A 17,688-nucleotide genomic window follows, 5' to 3' on the forward strand; every position below is an offset into this window, starting at 1 on the left:
GCAAACGTTAGTATTGTGTTCGAGTAACGAGATAGAAGCATGCTGGGATAATGAAAAGACAGGAGAAGCAAAGTCAACCTTGAACAGAGAAGTCCTCGAGAGTAATATGACACAGGCTATAAACATTCCTAGAGATATTCAGTTTCCATAATTTCACTCCCATCGGTGTAGCGCAATCCACTGCTTGCAGGTTGGTCACAAAGCTCTGCTTTGTAAGTGGGAGACGTAGCTTTCCATCGCACTGCAGTATGCTGTCTGGTTGCTTATGCTGTTGGCACAGCTTTTCGCAGCATGTTTCATGCCAGGAAAAACCAGAGGACAAACTGAAAGAAGAAAAGCATGATCAGGAGTAGAAAGATAGTGAAGTCGGTGGAATTCTGCTCAAAAGTACCCTAAACAAGAAAAAAAGCCTCTCTGCTCAAAATCCTGCCAAGGCCATCAATGCGTCAATCATGACATTTTCTTCTGTTATCGGTGTCACAAATGACATGGTGGTGTTGTAAAACTTCACTACAAGCACGTTTTCACGGAAGTGTCCATGTGCACAAACACTCAAACTTATGCACAAGCATGTTTTTACGGAAGTATACATTTGAACATGAGCTATGCAGGCACTCGAACTTACATTCGTTAACTTTGCAACTCGATAGCCTCTGAGAAATTTCTTCGCATGAGATGCATCAAGTTTGCTTGCCAACCACCTGAGAACAATGTTTCTGCAATCATCGATCCCGGCTGAATGATCCATCACAATATGCTGCTCATTCGGACTTAAGGGATCATCAGAAGCTTTCAACGTAATCTTAGTAGCAGCCTCTACTGTAGCATTTTGACAGACTCGTTCACAGCATTCTTTCACGGGATCGACCTTCTTGCAAGTGGCAAGAAGCTTTGAAGATTCTACTATGTTCTCAAATGTGAGAACATCTTTCACCAGGCAAGAAGCTTCGGTTAGGTTCAGTGCGCGAATCGTGCATATCTGATTCAGGTTAGTTCCAGCACCCTGGCTTGCCAAAACCTGGTCCACATCAGAGAGGCAATGTTTGGCCAGGCTTCCATTCAAAGCGAGAAGATTAGTGGTTTTACTGGATTGTCCGATGAGAATTGTAAGCATGGCCTCGTATTGGGGATAGCATATCACGTTGGTTACATAAGGTGCAAAAACGGCCCAGCAATCAATGGAGGTCATGCTCATCAAGTTTTCAGCTGCAGTGAAGTATAATGTACAGAGTCCTGCGACAGGAGCAGAACACAAGGTAGCATTCAGGACATCAAAGGCAAAGCTCAGATGAATTCGAGAAACAAAATATGGGCAAAATATGTACCTGATAATTTGGGCACAGTAGTGTTGGTAAAGGGAGCTAATGGTGAAGGTGCAAGAAGAGGAAGAAGGGGCTGAGGAGACCCAGTAGGGGATATTCTCGGGAAAAATAGCATCCATTTTCTTGTCTGCTAATGTGTGGTCATCTAATCTGCTACAACTACATTTATGCAGAACTGCAGAAAATTTAACAATAATATAAACTGAATAGAAACACCATCAAGTATCTTCATAAACATTCACAGCACTTGAAATAGATAGGAAAGGAAAAAATTCAAAATTATGGTTGACGTACAATTGATATGCCCAGCAGTGGTGACTTTTCGTTTAGCGAATGTGATTGAAGTGAGCAAAAGGCTCTGGATTAGCTTTTGGAGCGAATTTAGCCACTTCAGGAACACCAAACACATTCCAAAACCTCAGTGTTTCATCCCCTGCCGCCGATGCTACAGTGCAACCATCCGGACTCTGACAGGAAAGAGACAATGTTACTACTTGAGGATCTAAATCTTATCAGAAAGTAGCGAATGCAGAAATGCAATTCCTAGAACCATAAAGTAGAATTTGCAAAGGTACCTGGGCCATGAAAAGCACTCTAGAAGTATGACCAGTTAGCTCCGCAATCTTGACCATTGAAGGGTACTTCCAAAGAGTGAGCTGATTTTGAGTGAATCCATGAGAGCTAAGCAACTCTCTCTCATTCTTGTTCCATAGCAGAGCACAGACCTGGGAACTGGTATCCAAAGAGTCTAAGCACACGCCAGTGTGGGTGTTCCAAAACTTTATGGTCCGATCACCTCCACCTCCACCTGAAGCCAGCAAATTCCCTTGGAAGGGACACCAGGCAAGGGCCTTAACAGCGGCAGTGTGCTCTTCGAGCCGGTGAAGCCACTGGGTGGGTGAGTTGGAAGATGCCATGGACCTGTCCCAAATGTGGAGGACGTTATCGTTCCCTCCACTAGCTAATTGCCTTCCTGATGCTGACCATTTCAACCCACAAACCTCCAGGGTGTGACCCCTGTAGGTCTCAACAATGGGAGATCTCTTTCTCACATCATTATTGACAATCAGTCCATCCATTCCTCCTGTTGTAAGGATGTGATTGTCCCATGCCAGAGACCCAACCCGAGTTATGTGGCCACCTGTCAAAGTCCTTAACTACAATGAAAAATTCAACCAAATTGGGACCACAACTTAACAGGCAGGTTTCATGAGATGATTATACATACAAAATTTCATGGTGAGAAAACCACTGACCAGTTTATTATTAGTAGAATCCAGTAGATGTACTTGAGAATTATTCAAACCCACGGCAATGTGGCGACCATCTGGGGCCCAGCTGACACTGGTAACTGGGCCGTTTTCGTCGTCAATGGTGACAAGTTCAGAGGTAGAGCCATCTGAAGCATTCCAGAGATAAACTGTACTCCCTAGAGCAATTGAAAGTTTATTGCTGCTTCCCCAGTCCAACAAGTTCAGGTAGTAGTCGTCCACAAGGTCGGGAGCATCCAATGTCCTCTCTGAGGTCTGTTAGTAAGATGAACGATATTATGCTTAAGGGCCACCTCATGAGAAACAGATAACAAAGATAATGAAATAAAAATAAAAAAAATAAAAATAAAAAACAAAAAAGTATTCTTACCTGAGGAATGTATCGGCGGGGTCTTGTTGGCTTGGCAGGCTGAGGAGAAGTGAATTGATGCGGGATCAACTCTACGGGGGTTGGGGGTTTGTTCTTGAAAGCAAGGATTCGAGTCCGGTTCATGTTAAGTGCTTCAGCCAGTTGCTTCCGGTAGGCCTCTGTTGAGGGGGAACTCACCGCTGCATTCTCCTTCTCCTTCCCCTTCCTCCCTTCGGTAAGCATGTAGTGTGCATAATCGAAATCCATGGCCGATCGATTAGGTATAAATCTGTCCAGCTGGTGTCACAATGAACGGACAAAACTTTGTCAACGATTCCTGATCTAATATATATAGACTAGTAATGAAAAGATTAGGGCTCATTCCTAAAATTGATTACTCCAACGCCCACCCAATACGTAGACAAAAAAATCACATGAAGATAGAATGTTTCTTGTCCTTACGTTTTCTCGAGAATTCCTCCGATGCAGAAACTGTTCTTGAAGTGGGCACCGAGCTTGCGACTTCATATTCGATAAAGAGTTGGCAGATCCTGCATCCATACAAACACAAACACCAAACAAGGAAGCGCAAGAAAGACGATGTGCAGAAAATTAAAAGAAAAAACGAAACCCAAAATCTGTTATTCGAATTATGTAATGGGGGCGAAGGGAAAGTTTTTGCCAATGGAGTGAAAGATGAAGAGCTCACAAGAAAAAAAATCCTGCAACGCAAACAAGGGGATTTAACGCAACAATCAGATCTTTAAGTATATGTACGCAGATGTGAATTGCTTTGCAAGAGCCCTAGAAACTTTGAAAACTAGGGTTTTCCTTAGAGAGTTTCCCGCAGCCTGCGATTCACAATTCAAGCGCCCGCAGCCTGCGATTCATAATTCAAGCGATTCCCAAATCAAGCGCCCGCAGCCTGCGATTCACAATAGAGAGAGAGAGAGAGAGAGATGATTTTGGTTGAAGACGGAGATTAGGGTTTCGAGATAGATGATTTTGTGAATTGTGGGGAAGATGAAAAGGGCTTTTTGTACGAATTGATTAGGGTTCTTTCGATCCTCGTCCAAAACTCCGAAGGCCGACGGGTACATCGTTAAAAGAGCCGTTGCGTTATTCAAATGGCGAAACTACCTTCCCTTCATAATAACGCGTTTGTCCCTGATTTTAATCTTATTAACCCTCTACAAATAATCGAACGAAAAATCAATCTTCTATTAAATAGAGTTGCGGTTTTAATTTTTCTTTTTGTCTTAAGCACCGTAAAGATAGTTGAAAGTCAATCAATTGATTGTTTATGGATAAAATTATGAGCGTATTATCATGATAAATCGATTGATTTTTTTGAAAAATTTTCTTTTGTTTCGTCTTTATATCACAAGTTTCATTTCTGTTCTTCCTTCATCATTTTAAATGCTCCGTCCAAATATAATATTTGATAGTCTGTTTTTTGTTTTTTTTTTCAAGAAGTGCTTGCTTCCAGTCAAGATAAATAGTTTTTATAGAAATAAAAAATCGTATTCTCCACTACCTTAATAAGGAGGAGGTTTTATAACTCAAAGAAAGGATTCTAGTTCAAGCACAATTCTTTTAACCCATGCTCTATCTATTTGTGAAAGAGTTATAAAATTGGATTACGAAGTCACCTAGTAAATCAATTTATGCAGAGATTGAATCGAATGTAGTCTTTCAATCTTGACGTACTAAGATGTGCAAAGATACTTGCTTTGGACAAATCTGATTTGAACGATCAAAAAATCGTCGCCGGAGAGATACGAGATCTTCCAAAATTATTCGCTTGCAAATTGACCAACTTTTCAGTCCAACATAAGCCTGTTTCTTACGGTCCTTGAAGAGATAAGAGCAAATGTAATCCATACTGAAGCAAATATGATGTGAAGAAAGAGAAAGTTGACATCGTTTTATTCAGAGGTGGGCATCTCTCAACTATAATTAGGGTTGTCAAAAAAGCTCGAGCCGGGCTTCGGTACTATTCGCATAAGGCTCAAGCTAAGTCGGGCATGGCCGGATTCGACTTTTTTGACACCCACGTTTTCTTTTTAATTTATTTTCTTTTCATTTTTTTTATATTTTTTTATTCGACGGCCTTGTCAAGTGCTTTTGATTAAAAAAAAAAAGAATCTTACTCGACCCAGCTTGAAGAGCTAGGTACTACTTATTTGGGCTCGGGCCAGGTAGAGCTAGGTACTATCTACTTTCGGGAGGGCTCGGGCCGGGCTGAGACCCGATCCGTGAACACCCCTAGCTATTATTATTGTAGATTGCAGTTTCAATAGTTGGTAACTTTGCTCATGATATTAGATGTTCCTAATTACTGGGAAAAGCTACGAAGAAACGAGATATTGTCTGCACGACAGGTGCACACACATTTTTGCTAGTGAGAAAAGAGCTAACTCAACCGCATGGATGCGCATATTTCATTATTCTCTTTTCGAGGTGAAATATGCAAAAAAGCTCATGCCTTATTTCTAAATAGGAATCGTATCGATTGCGCGTATTTTATTAATGCAAAGATATCTACAAACATCTGAATAGCGCAATCATTACCAGAAAAAAAAAAAATGGCTAAGATTTTCGTCGCTTTATGTCCAAATTTTGTTGCCTTTGGCATGGCCAACAGAAATCTTTTGTGGTGAGCTGAGCGAACTCATTTTTTGCCGCCATAAATTGATGAAAAGTGAAAGAATTCATCGGCTTATATAACAAAATCGGCACCAAAGAGATGAGAAAATTGTCACCTTCGGTAAAATTTTAATCGTGTTAGGTTTAATTTTCGGCTGCACAACGAAAATGAAAATTTTACTCTAAGACAACGAATAAGCTCGACGAAAATTTGTAATCTCCCTATATCAAATATGAATAAGCTCGGCAAATTTCATTACTTCAAATATAGAGTAAATATTAACAACGTAATGACAAGATTAAGAATATCGAACATTGCAAGTATTTAAATATAATAAAGGAAGCGCTGCTAACCTGACAGTCTGACAAGATCATCAATTATTTATTATCACACGATCTCCCAATGAATGAGTGATTTATACAAAACACGCGGTGAATGTGTGTAAGTCTATGGTTGAGAATGTACATTTCTTGATAGTCTTGTCAGGAAAACATTTTCCTACAACAAAAGGACTCCCGCCATACAACATAATAATTACAAGATAGAAGATCGAAAATTGAAAGGAATTAAATCCATCAAAAGTCTCCTCGGCCTACTCACTCCAATGTAGATGCTCGGCCTCATTTTCTTTTTTGGCCTGATGGACGGGCAAACTCCCGCCATATTCTTTGGCAACAGGCGGGATATACTTAGGCTTACTTTCTTAGACTCGATCAAAGGCGACCAAATACTAACTACCAAGTTTTTCGCCTTAGGTCATACCCAAAGCCGACCAAATACTAATTTTATCGGGAAAAATTATCCAAAAAATTATAGATTTATTATATGACCGTCAATTTAGTCATAAACTTTCTAATTTGACCAATATAGTCTTAAACTTTTTGATAATTTTTCAAGATAATCCATTTGGCCAATTTAGACTGGAAATTGCTAGCATCGCAAGCCTCCTCGGCCACCAGCCTATGACCAATAAGGGTTGTTGGCCATCGCTAAGGCCTCGACAACCTTGACAGCTTGAAATCCAAGAAGATGAAAGAAAAGAAAAGAATAATTATTTTCCAAACGACGTCATTTTGAGCCCATCAAATAAGTTAGATTGCCGATCATATCACATAGAACGGTTAGAGCTGATTGGACAGCCATGATAGAGATGTTTAGCCTAAATTAGAAAATATTCAAAAGGTTTTAAGACTACATTGATCAAATTGAGAAGTTTAGGATTGGCTTGGTGCCCGTACAACATAGTTAAAACTTTTTGGACAATATTCCCAATTTGGTTGCCTTATGTCATACCCACAGGTAACGAAAAACTGTTTTCATTGCTATAAATCTACCTTAAGGCAACGAAATTGTACTTTTGTGGGCGAGCTTGGCATGTGCTCATCACAAAATATGGTGATTGGTTGTCGAAAGTTTACGATGATAGATCTGTTATTGAGGGATGAGAATATGCTTCCAGCCGCAGACTATGCTTTGTTAAGTGCTTTTAAGTTTTTGCCTTGTTCAACAGTTATTTGGGATTTGCTAGAATTGAAAACCTTTTATGTACCTTTTGATATATGTATCGCATTTGTTTTTTATGGAAAAAAAAAAGCCAAAAATAAAGTTTTTTTCGCTTAGGCCTAAATTTAAGACAACACGACCACGATTTTTTCGCTTTAGGTCTAACCCAAAGTGATGAAACTTCATGTTTATCATCATAGATTCAGAATCGTCGCCTTAGGTAGTCCTTTGATTGCCTTTGGGTCAACCCAAGGCAAAAGTTAATTTTGTCCTTTCAGGGTGTCTTTCTTGTGGCGAATGTACATTTCATATCTTAACAAGATTCATGAAATAGAAGACATTAATGCTCTAAAAGGAGGAGATTAACTTGTTCTATTGCCAGCACACTGCTTTCATCTGCAAACCAATCATGAAATATGTATTCTATAATACTATATGATCCATTCTAATGCCAATATATAGCAATCCTTTTTACACAAATTTATTGCAATTCATGCAAGAATGCAGAGCAAATGGAAATCTGTAAGGAAAATCTTGAGTCATCTCGGGTCAAGTTTCTCTCTTCTGAGATCACTTTCAGGGAGATGCATGTTCTTTATGACGGTAATTGTTGGCATATATTTCCCTTTAGGACATGGAATCTTTACGGTTGTTACCTCCATCGCATTGTCAAAGGATCGGATGCTGTCGAGGGACCACGCAGATTTATGATCCATGTTCCTTGAGTAAAAGAAGCTGCTTGACGGCATCCGCAACATCGTAAGAACTGACAGGAGTGGCCAAAGCACAAGGCTTTTCACATCTTTGCCATGAAGACCTGCTAATAAAGAAAGCGTCGCAGTCAAGTGCAGCAACTATCCGGAAATTTTGTAGTGTTCCTGATTTCAAACACCAGAAATGCCAAAATCAGATTCTGATCTAAAGTTTTTGCTTTATTGCATCCAGTTCAGGGATGCCATTGTTGTACTGTAAATGCATTTCTTGCAATGGAACAAGGCCTGCCTCCATGTATTCAAACACAAGCTTGAACATCTCAATTAGCTAAATTTGGTCCCTCCAAATACATTTGCTACTAGTTAATTGGAAAAAGATTGGCTTACCACTTTGAACTGACGTTGCTGCTGGAAGCGCAGGAATTTTGACAGCTAGAATTAGACAGATGACAAGTCAGAGAGGCGAAAAAACAAAGTCATTAGCAACTAACGAAAGGGCGTATCTCATTAGCAACGTACTTTTTTATTGCACAATGAAGTTTGAAACTGGTCTGTCAACAGCCACGGAGCAGGAATGTTGTCATTTGGATCCCACAAGAAGCTGATCCCATAAAACTTGTCGAATATGGCATCCGAAGGCAAGCTCGGTAGGAGTCATCCGGAAACTATCCAGGAAGAGTCTGAGCATGATCAGTTTAAGTTCAATGTGTCAAATAAAGCACAACTAGGCAGGCAGAATCAAGCAAAGTATGATAAAGCTTGTACATCAATTACTAAGGCACGCATATAATTAATATGAAACTCAACCCTCGGATGTCCCACAATTCTCGTGCTCACCATAAGCGAGGGCATAATTTCTAGATCTGAATACCGGCCCTGATAGCTATGTGAAAGAAAAGATAGTGATGAGCAGATAAAGTGGAAATGCAATAGGCATATTACCTTCATGTCCCACTGTAATTGCCGATCCCCGAGACCATTCAACAAAAAGAGCAAACGTTAGGATTGTCTTCGATTAACGAAACAGAAGCATGCTGGGATAATGAAGAGACAGGAGAGGCAAAGTCAACCTTGAACAGAGGATGTCCTTAAGAGTAATACGACACAGGCTATAAAAATTCCCAGATACATTCAATTTCCGTAATTTCATGCCCATCGACATAGCACAATCCACTGCTTGCAGGTTGGTCACAAAGCTCTGCCTTTGTAAGTGGGAGACGTAGCTTTCCATTGCACTGCAGCATGCTGTCGGGTTGCTTATGCTGTTGGCACAGCTTTTCGCACCATGTTTCATGTCGGGAAAAACCAGAGGACAAACTGAAAGAAGAAAAGCATGATGAGGTATTGAAAAATAGTGAAGTCGGTGCACTTTTGCTCTAACTCGCATTTGTTAACTTTGCAACTCGATAGCCCTCTGAGAACTTTCTTTACCTGAGATGTATCGAGTTTGCTTGCCAACCACCTTAGGACGATGTTTCTACAATCATCGATCCTGGTTGACTGATCCATCACTATATGCTGCTTGTTCGGACTTAAGAGATCATCAGAAGCTTTCAAAGCAATTTTAGTAGCAACCTCTAGTATAGCATTTTGACAGACTTGTTCGCAGCATTCTTTCACGGGATCAACCTTCTTGCAAGCAGCAAGAAGCTGTGAAGATTCTACTGTGCTCTCAAATGTGAAAACATCTTTCACCGGGCAAGAAGCTTTGGTTAGATTCTGTGTGTGAATCGTGCATATCTGATTCAGGTTAGTTCCAGCACCCTGGCTTGCCAAAATCACTCCACATCAGAGAGGCAATGTTTGGCCAGGCTTCCGTTCAAAGCGAGAAGATTAGTGGTTTTACTGGATTGTCCAATGAGAATTGTAAGTGTGGCCTCGTATTGGGGGCGCAGCATATCATGTGCGCTACATATGGTGCAAAAATGGCCCGGCAATCAATGGAGGTCATGCTCATCAAGTTTTCAGCTGCTGTGAAGTTTAATGTACAGACTCCTGCGATAAGAGCATAACACAAGGTAGCATTCAGGACATCAAAGGCAAAGCTCTGATGAATTCAAGAGACAAAATATGGGCAAAATATGTACCTGACAATTTGGGCACAGTAATGTTGCTAAAGAGAGCCAATGTGTGGTCATCCAATCTGCTATAACTACATTTATGCAGAACTGTAGAAAAGTTGAACAATAATGCGAACTAAATAGAAACACCACCAAGTATCTTGACAAACATTCACAGCACTCAAAATAGATAGGAAAGAGTAAAATTCAAACCACCGTTTGCTAAATTATAAAGAACTTCAGAAACTTCAAGGACTAAACATAGTGAGCATATGCGGAAACAAGTAGTCACTGATGCAAACTTTGCTGATCATTGTTGGCTACAGAGTTCTATCTTTAATGCTGAAATTCTTCTTATGCTTCTGCTAAATCTAGAGTACTTAATGGATTTTGCTGATGATTCTGATAATTCTGGTTTGGATCATTTCTCATTGGCAGTTTCCTGATTTTCAATCTCAACATGCTACAAAGACAAGGTTGAATCCAAAAACAAGTGACTGCTTAAGATGCAATCTGTTGGGGATTGCAACTGAAGGATATCGTAAGAGGGAACGGAAAGTGCCAGCTTATAGACACCTAGTTGGACTCATTTTGCTAAAACATGAAGCCCTTGACATACGAGTCGATTAGATATACCAGTTTCACTCCAGGTTTTCGACATTGGACTTTCGTAAGCAATTACACATTGCTGGTGCACTTAACACCATCAAGGCATCAACCATTAATATCTCAGCCACTAGACACTTAAAGTGACGGTATTGGTTGCAACCATAAAGCATACATTGTTGCATCAAATGTGCTGACTTACAATTCACCATTCAAATCTAATAGTTCTTATGACCGGGCAACCCGCAAGAGAAGCACTAGAAATGCCCAATTCATAAATGATGCCACACTATCCTGAGCTTCCAATATACTTTAATGTCCTCACGAGTACATTGCTCAATTAATTCTAACCTAAACAACATTGAACAAGTTTTTGTACATTCTACAGATCAAACAGCCAATGAACATCAACTCTGAGCTCAAAATAACAACCCTGAGAATTCCACAAACGGTTGACACATATGATCAGAATGCCAACCAACCCCAGATAAATTCTTGAGGTGTAAATCATGACCCAGCTAACAATCCAAAGATGATGCAAAACGTATAACAGAGCCCAGCACACAACAAAGCATAATAGGAGGATCACTCACAATGAACAGCAAGAAAGCCTGGAAAAACACAATCTTGAGACCAGGAGACATCCTTCCTCTCCTGCCGTTTACTCCATTTGAATTCCCCTTCCTCGCTTGACAAAAAGAAGTTGCAACCTTGGTCACAAGAAAGTGCAAAGGAACAGAAAGGAAAACAAAAGGCACAGAGTGTAAAGCGGTGCTGTCACGAAACATCAATCTTAGCCGAATTCAGGAGGATTGGTATAGTGGGTGTGTAAAGGCAGAGAGAGAAGAAAGAGAAGGGTTCATAGAAGAGAAAAAGAGCAATCTTTGCGCTTGTGTCTGTGCGCAGGAGGGAGTGAGGACTCGCCATGAATGCGAGTGCCAAGGGCGCGCATGGCAACCTTCTCCACCAGAAATTGATTTTTCTAACTCTGCTTTAATTTTTTATAAAAAAAAATTCTTTCAATAATGATTGAAAATTTCTACTTTTGAAATATTATTAGCACAAAATCTTTTATGAAAAATTATTGCCAGCAGCCAAAAAATTTCTACTCGCGACAATGATCGACGATGTGCTACGGCCGGTGAAGGTCGATGGTGGCGGCGATTGTCGGCGTGAGTGGTTGACACGGTCGACAATCGAAGGAGGTCGGCGATGGGCAATGGTCAGCAATTGCTGGAGGTCGGTGGTGGCCACAAGCGGCGATGGGCGGCGGCCACCAATTGGTGACGGGTCAAGGAAGCGGAGACAAACCCAAACCAAGAAACAAGTATGCTAACCCCAAACTCAAGCCCTCTTGGCGATTTTAGTTGTCTGCCTGTTAGTTTCAAGGTTTGTTCTTGAAGGTCAACCTTCAAGACATCAGAAATTTCTAATTCCCGTGTTCTACCAGTGTGGCAAGTGGAGAGCATACTGAACCATATCGTACTACCTAATTAACAAAACAATTCTGAAATAAGAAACCACATAGAGAGAGAAGATATGAGAATTTAGAAACTCATGTAGTAGAACTTCACTCTAATTTCTAAAGGAGGCTTCGTCTCCCCCAACACATTACACAAGGCGCCATTATATAGGCGAATTGACTCACAAGACGACAAAGACATTGGATTCTTAGATCCATGATTAACGCATATAGGATATACATGAGACACACAACTTTTGACCACGGATGGCCAATTATTTCAAACATACATATAAAGCTGCTGCTGGCACAAGTTTTAAGAGGGATAATAATTCACATCATCGTAGTCCGAGCTGTATGGACCATCTTTCTGTCTCTTGAAGGCCCGCAAAAGCTGTTCTTCCTCGAACTTTGAAATCTTATTATCAAGCTCGGGGTCATAAGAGATTAAATGGGACGGAATATCTGCTGGAATATTCGGTTGGATCTGGCCGGGCCAAGTTGGCTATGGGAAATCATATGGATCTTGTGATAGTGGTCCTCCCCATGGATCTTGAGTAGATTGATCCATATCCATTGAGGACGATGGTTGTTTCTATCTGAATTCTTCTAGGGCTTCAAAGGTTCTTGGAAGTGTTCGAAAAGTATCCCATAAAAGATTTATTGCTTGGTATAGCTAAATTTCTAGAGGGATAACTTTGTTTTCTTGACACAAAATTCTTTGGAGCTCTCTATATTCATGTGGAATAGCCAAAATTGTGTTTGGCAGAGTCCAATAGACTTGGGCTACATGTTCATGAATATTGGGTTTGAATGTCGTTATGCCAATCTGAGTGGCGTCTAGTCTTCGGTCTCTTGTTGGACCAACAAAGAACCATGGCTTATAGAGGATCACAACAGTGTGTCTTTCTGGTTTAGGTCTTCCTACTCATCATTGTTGTTTAAACAACTCTCTCCACGCTCCTAAGGGCTGGAACCATGTGAACATGTCCATAAGGTGCTGCTAGTTGGAATAGTTTCCCATAAGAGCCTTGGATAAAGCTCTTACAATCTTGTCTGCGAGGAATTCTATGGCAACATGGTAAAGATTAGACATGTACCATAGCATCCATTTGAGTTCTTCTGGGAATTCAAGATCCGGAGACCACAAGAGTGGGTGAATGAAAGGATAGTCACGATTAAGCCCATGTGGTTTTAACATCGGACCACCATATTCGCTAAAAATGTGGTAATGATAATGCCAAAATCTTTCGGAAAGATTGGGAGTGAACTGGTTCTGCTTAATTAAATATGGGATGTCAGGAGGATATTGGTGTGAAGGCCACTAATGTTCTCTCATATTAACCACACAAAATGTATTTCCAGTAACTTCTTTCCGTTCGTACCTATTAATAGAGGAAACTAGCTGCTTTGGTTTGGAGAGGAAATCTGCAAGCACATTCTTTCTTCTCGGAATATGCTTAGTATCAAAAGAATATTTTAAAAACCATTCTGCCCATCTCAAAAGTTGTGGTGTGGGATCTGCTTCTGCTTAAATTTGAGCATCTAAGGGAAAGAGGACATATCCATTTCGACTATAAAATGTTGTCCTATGAGATGGTATTCAAATTTCTTTATTCCATACTTAATGCCTAAGATTTCCTTGAAAGTTGAATGATAATGCATTTCTGCCTAAGCGAATCCGCCACTTTTGTAAGCACATATTCGTAGCTTACTATTGACTTCTTCAAGGAGGATGGCTGCCCAATATTTGTCATTGGCATCTATCTGCAAGGTTCTTTTCCCGATAGATGGAATTTGCAAAAGAGGAAGATTTTGCAATACTTCTTTGAGGTAGGCAACTGCTTTGGTTTGCTTTGGTCTCTATGGCGGTGCATTTTTCTTGAGCATCTTCTGAAGTGGATGGAGGATTTTAGAGATTTTTGGGACAAAATCCCGAAGGTAATTGATAATGCCAAGAAAAGATTGCACTTGGTTGATAGTCAAGTCTTTTCCCGGGAACTTCTGCAAATCTTCCGCAATGTGAGGTCTAGGGCAATAGGTTCCTTCTTTGAGGTGCATGCTAAGGAATTTTGTTTCTTTTCGGGCAATAATCATCTTCTTCTGGGAAAGCAAAATGTCGTGTTTACTCACAATCTCAGCAAATTGAGATAGGAGCTTACAATGAGATTCCTCATCAACAGAATAAAGGAGGATATCATCAATGTATATTTGGGCATGTTGCGGGATGGATCGGAAAATTCTGTACATTGCCTTCCGGAAAAGAGAGTGGGCTATCTTGAGTCCAAAAGGGACAACAGTCCATTGGAAATGCTGATTTGGAATAGAAAATCCTATTTTGGGTCTGCCTTCAGGAAGGATTCCCAACCGCCAAACTTGGAATAGATCTTTGCTTGGGCTAGGCTGAAAAAGATGGAGTTTTTGTGTGGAAAGGGGAATTTGTCATCTTGGAGGAATTTGTTCAAAGGCTAGTAGTTAATTACTAGCCTGAGTTTCCCATGATTCTACTATGCTCTTTTATTAACATAAAAAGCTTCACAAGCCCATTGAGAATCACAAGGTTCAATGAGGCCTTAAGAAAACAATTCAGAGCATTTTGGGCTAGAGCAAGGTGTTTAGGATTCATCCCAGAGTGACTGGCCTTGGTGGGATTGATGTCTTCATTCTTCTTAAACGATAATTGAACAAAGAAATCTGGATCCTTTCGAAGAGGGTGGGAACAAGTCTGAGAAAATTGTGAGTGAGATTCGTAACACCAGGATAAAAGGCTTTGTGTGATAGGGTCAAGAATTTCTGGTTGGATAATGAAAAGTCTTTGGATATCCACAAATTCTCGGAATTGATCTTTGAATTGTATCCCTGTGGGTACAATAGTGAGCTGTGAAAGCTGAAATTAAATATCCCAACGGATTATGAGATCTTTGTCAGGAGAATTGCATCCAAAGATCTTTGTAGTAATAGTACATTAGGGAAAAATTTGGAGAGTAATTGGTTTGCTACGGAATTTAGTTGTAAAAGTATTACTAGAAGCATAATTGAAGTACCTTGTACAAGGCATCCACATTTCTTCTAGAAGTACCTTAACATCCATGAGAGATGCAGCAGCTCCAGTGTCTATAAGAGCTATCACTTGGATTGGCTTGCGATAGTCAGGAACGAATATCTGGATGGGAATATAGGGAGAATGGAAAACTAAAGGTTTGATATAAAATGAATCAAGGGAAGAATTAGGGGGATCAGGAGGAGAACCAGAGGAGAATGCAAAGATATATCTTGGAGATTGATCATTTGAGTAAGAAGAATAGGCTTTGAGAGAAAAAGAGTGTCTCGATGATGGTTCATCTTCGTGGAAAATATGGATTCGACATCATCATCACCTTTGAGGGGAATTCTTGTAGACCGGGCTACTTTTTCAATCATATAACTTCCATGACGCTTTGCTTGAGGGCGTTTCTTAGAAATGTCCTTTCTTGTTGCGTATATAGCACATATCTAATTTGGCTTTCTTCCACCAGGAAGAGGAAGAACGTTTTCTCTTTCCGAGGAATTTCCATTTTGCCCCGCCCTTGTGTCTCCTTTTGCCAAAAGAGAACTTCTTGAAATGTCTCTTTTTCTTGTGTCCCGAGTAGGAAGGATCATTACAATCCTTAGAACACTTGATCTTTAGATCCGGTCTTTCACGGACTCTATCAAGTGTTCTATTTTCTCGAAGATAAGTCTTAAAGAGACTTCTTTTGAAACACATTTCTTCAAGAGCAACATGAACTGCTTGTTGTAGTTCTCCAATCATGGCATTTGCCAACGCTCTTTATCCGGCTCGCAAAATCAACTCAATCGCTCGGCTAATTTCTTTCGGGGATGAATGAAAGAAATATAGATTTAAGATTTGTATCTGCGCCAAGAAGATATAAGAGCTTGTTCATTTCTTTGAAGTATTGGTCAAGATCTCTCTTGGCCATGGAGCAATATTTTCGTTCAAAAAATTCTTTTCGCCTTAGCTCCTTAATATCATTGGGTTGTCCAATAAAGAACATATGGATGAGCTGAATGGCTTCATTAAATGACATAGTGAGGAAGCTAATTTGGTCCCGTCTCGGGAGCACTTTCCACTAGTCTTTTAATGATCCGAAGAATCGGCTTGCAAATTCAAGGAGAATCTCATAAGTGCCGGTTTCGGTGAGATTTCTAGTGACTAGCCGGGCATGAAACTCTTCAAGTCTTTTAGGCTACTTATGATAAGGAAGGTCATCAAAAGTGAAATATTTTGAAGAAGAAGAAGATGTCCCGGATGACTAAGTTTGGACATTTGGCATATGAAAGGCTCATGTTTCAGTGGCCATATCTTCTTCTTTAACAACAAGTTCTACCATCATCACGGTAGGTTGGGGGAGATCCGGCTGAGAAGATTCGGATGCGGATGAATCAGAATCATAAGAGGACTCTGGTTCATGCATAACGGGGTCAACAACAGAGATTGAAGGAATCCAATGCCTAAGGAAATCCTCTAAAGGATTAGAAACCATAAAGGATTGACTTGGTGGATGGGCTAGGGGCGACGGTGGTTTTGGTGGAGCCGATGGTGCCGAGGAAGATGGTACATGAGGAGCTAAAGGTTGGGCCGTAGTAGCCTTTCCCTTAGCTTGCTCTTCCTGGTCCATTTTTCTTAACCGTGCACGAAGGGCTAAAACATTTTCTTTTGGGGGTGGTGCAATTGTGTTAAGGATTGCAGCAAAAGAAGAACCTGAAGGAGGAGGAAGTTCTTTCGTAGAAGGCGAGAACATAGAAAGGAACGTAAAAGATTCGGAAGTGAAAGAAGGCTTTTCCTTTTGGAGAATCTAGATTTGGTGTTTAAGCTTTTCAATCTCAGGTGTTTGATCTTCCATTTAATGGCTTGGTGGAATCTGCTTTGTTTCAAGCAGATAAAGCCTCTTTTGAAAATCTTCTAACATCTTTTTTGACAAAGTAGTTGTCCGATCTACTCGTTCTAATCGAGTTGCCACATTACTCAATGCAACGTTCTGGGCAAGGGCATTTTCTGTCCGCCAATTCAAAACAGTCTAAGCAGGTGTTAGGCCTTTGTGTGCGCCATGAATATCAACATCGGTTGGTGCAAGTACCTTAGGTGCATGGTCAAATCTTCGCCAAGGGTCAAAAAACTTTTCTAACCGAGGAAATTGGGCTGTAGAAGGACTAGGTTCTTGAGTCAAAGACTTGAGTGGTGGAAAATCTTAATGTTGGAACATGCATGTCTCGGGTAAAACCGGAGGTGGCTCCGGTTTTGGAACACGAATGTATGGCTCTGAAGCCTGAATGGGATATGAGTTCTTTTTTACCCATTTCTGAATGGGTATATAGAAAGGAGAAGTGGCTGACTTTTTAGGTGACGGTGGAGTAGGTGGTGGTGGTTTTGGCCGATCGGGGCAAGAAGGTGGAGGTGGAGTTTTTTAAGGTGGATCGAGAAATCCATACTCGACCATGTATTGCCATCTGCTGCCATCTTCACCTAGTGGTCCAACCGTAGGATCACCATCAAGGTATCTTTGATAAAGAGATTTCTTCTTGTTTTTTCTTCTTTCGGAAAAAGATGAGTAATCTTCTTCATCTTTTTCTTTCATACAAGAAGAACAAGGACAATCAATATCCCAATAGCAATGTCCCGAAGGATCTTTGTAATAATTGATAGGTTGTCCATCCGAGTCGAAAGATCGTACAAATTCCTTGGGATTAGAGCACTCCATACTAACTATTCGAG

At 40.5% G+C, this 17,688-nt stretch overlaps 3 protein-coding genes and 1 pseudogene across 6 annotated transcripts in view; 1 reads left to right on the plus strand and 3 right to left on the minus strand.

The window, feature by feature from the left end:
- LOC115730802 (zinc finger CCCH domain-containing protein 1-like) overlaps positions 1-17,688 on the plus strand; it is a 98,690-nt gene that overhangs the window by 38,809 nt on the left and 42,193 nt on the right. The window lies entirely within an intron of this gene.
- LOC125316434 lies at positions 106-16,594 on the minus strand (annotated as a pseudogene).
- On the minus strand, positions 185-1,593 carry LOC115729302 (uncharacterized GPI-anchored protein At1g61900-like). Of its 3 annotated transcripts, XM_048284988.1 has the most exons (4): positions 1,326-1,582; positions 869-1,233; positions 626-757; positions 185-323 (listed from the first exon to the last, which is right to left on the minus strand). In XM_048284988.1, the coding sequence occupies exons 1-4, from the start codon at positions 1,435-1,437 to the stop codon at positions 297-299; spliced, it is 636 nt and encodes a 211-aa protein (XP_048140945.1). In that variant the 5' UTR covers positions 1,438-1,582; the 3' UTR covers positions 185-296. The 3 variants fall into 3 exon arrangements, with proteins under 3 accessions (XP_048140945.1, XP_048140944.1, XP_048140943.1); XM_048284987.1 differs by having other exon boundaries at positions 626-1,206; positions 1,326-1,593; XM_048284986.1 differs by having other exon boundaries at positions 626-1,233; positions 1,326-1,511.
- Positions 1,649-3,770, minus strand: LOC115729300 (cell division cycle 20.1, cofactor of APC complex-like). The gene is made up of 5 exons (XM_030659827.2): positions 3,405-3,770; positions 2,964-3,239; positions 2,579-2,848; positions 1,898-2,479; positions 1,649-1,789 (listed from the first exon to the last, which is right to left on the minus strand). The coding sequence occupies exons 1-5, from the start codon at positions 3,501-3,503 to the stop codon at positions 1,649-1,651; spliced, it is 1,368 nt and encodes a 455-aa protein (XP_030515687.1). The 5' UTR covers positions 3,504-3,770.

Source organism: Rhodamnia argentea, chromosome 9 (assembly GCF_020921035.1).
Source record: "Rhodamnia argentea isolate NSW1041297 chromosome 9, ASM2092103v1, whole genome shotgun sequence".
Classification (NCBI taxonomy): Eukaryota; Viridiplantae; Streptophyta; class Magnoliopsida; order Myrtales; family Myrtaceae; genus Rhodamnia; species Rhodamnia argentea.

Coding starts and splice junctions, on each gene's coding strand:
- LOC115729302 (XM_048284986.1), bottom strand. CDS start 1,437: ATGCTATTTTTCCCGAGAATATCCCCTACTGGGTCTCCTCAGCCCCTT. Junction 1,234..1,325: donor TACTGTGCCCAAATTATCAG/GTACATATTTTG, acceptor CTCCTGTCGCAG/GACTCTGTACATTATACTTC. Junction 324..625: donor GAGTTGCAAAGTTAACGAAT/GTAAGTTCGAGT, acceptor TTCTTCTTTCAG/TTTGTCCTCTGGTTTTTCCT.
- LOC115729300 (XM_030659827.2), bottom strand. CDS start 3,503: ATGGATGCAGGATCTGCCAACTCTTTATCGAATATGAAGTCGCAAGCT. Junction 2,849..2,963: donor CCCGCCGATACATTCCTCAG/GTAAGAATACTT, acceptor TCTTACTAACAG/ACCTCAGAGAGGACATTGGA. Junction 2,480..2,578: donor ATTCTACTAATAATAAACTG/GTCAGTGGTTTT, acceptor TTTTCATTGTAG/TTAAGGACTTTGACAGGTGG.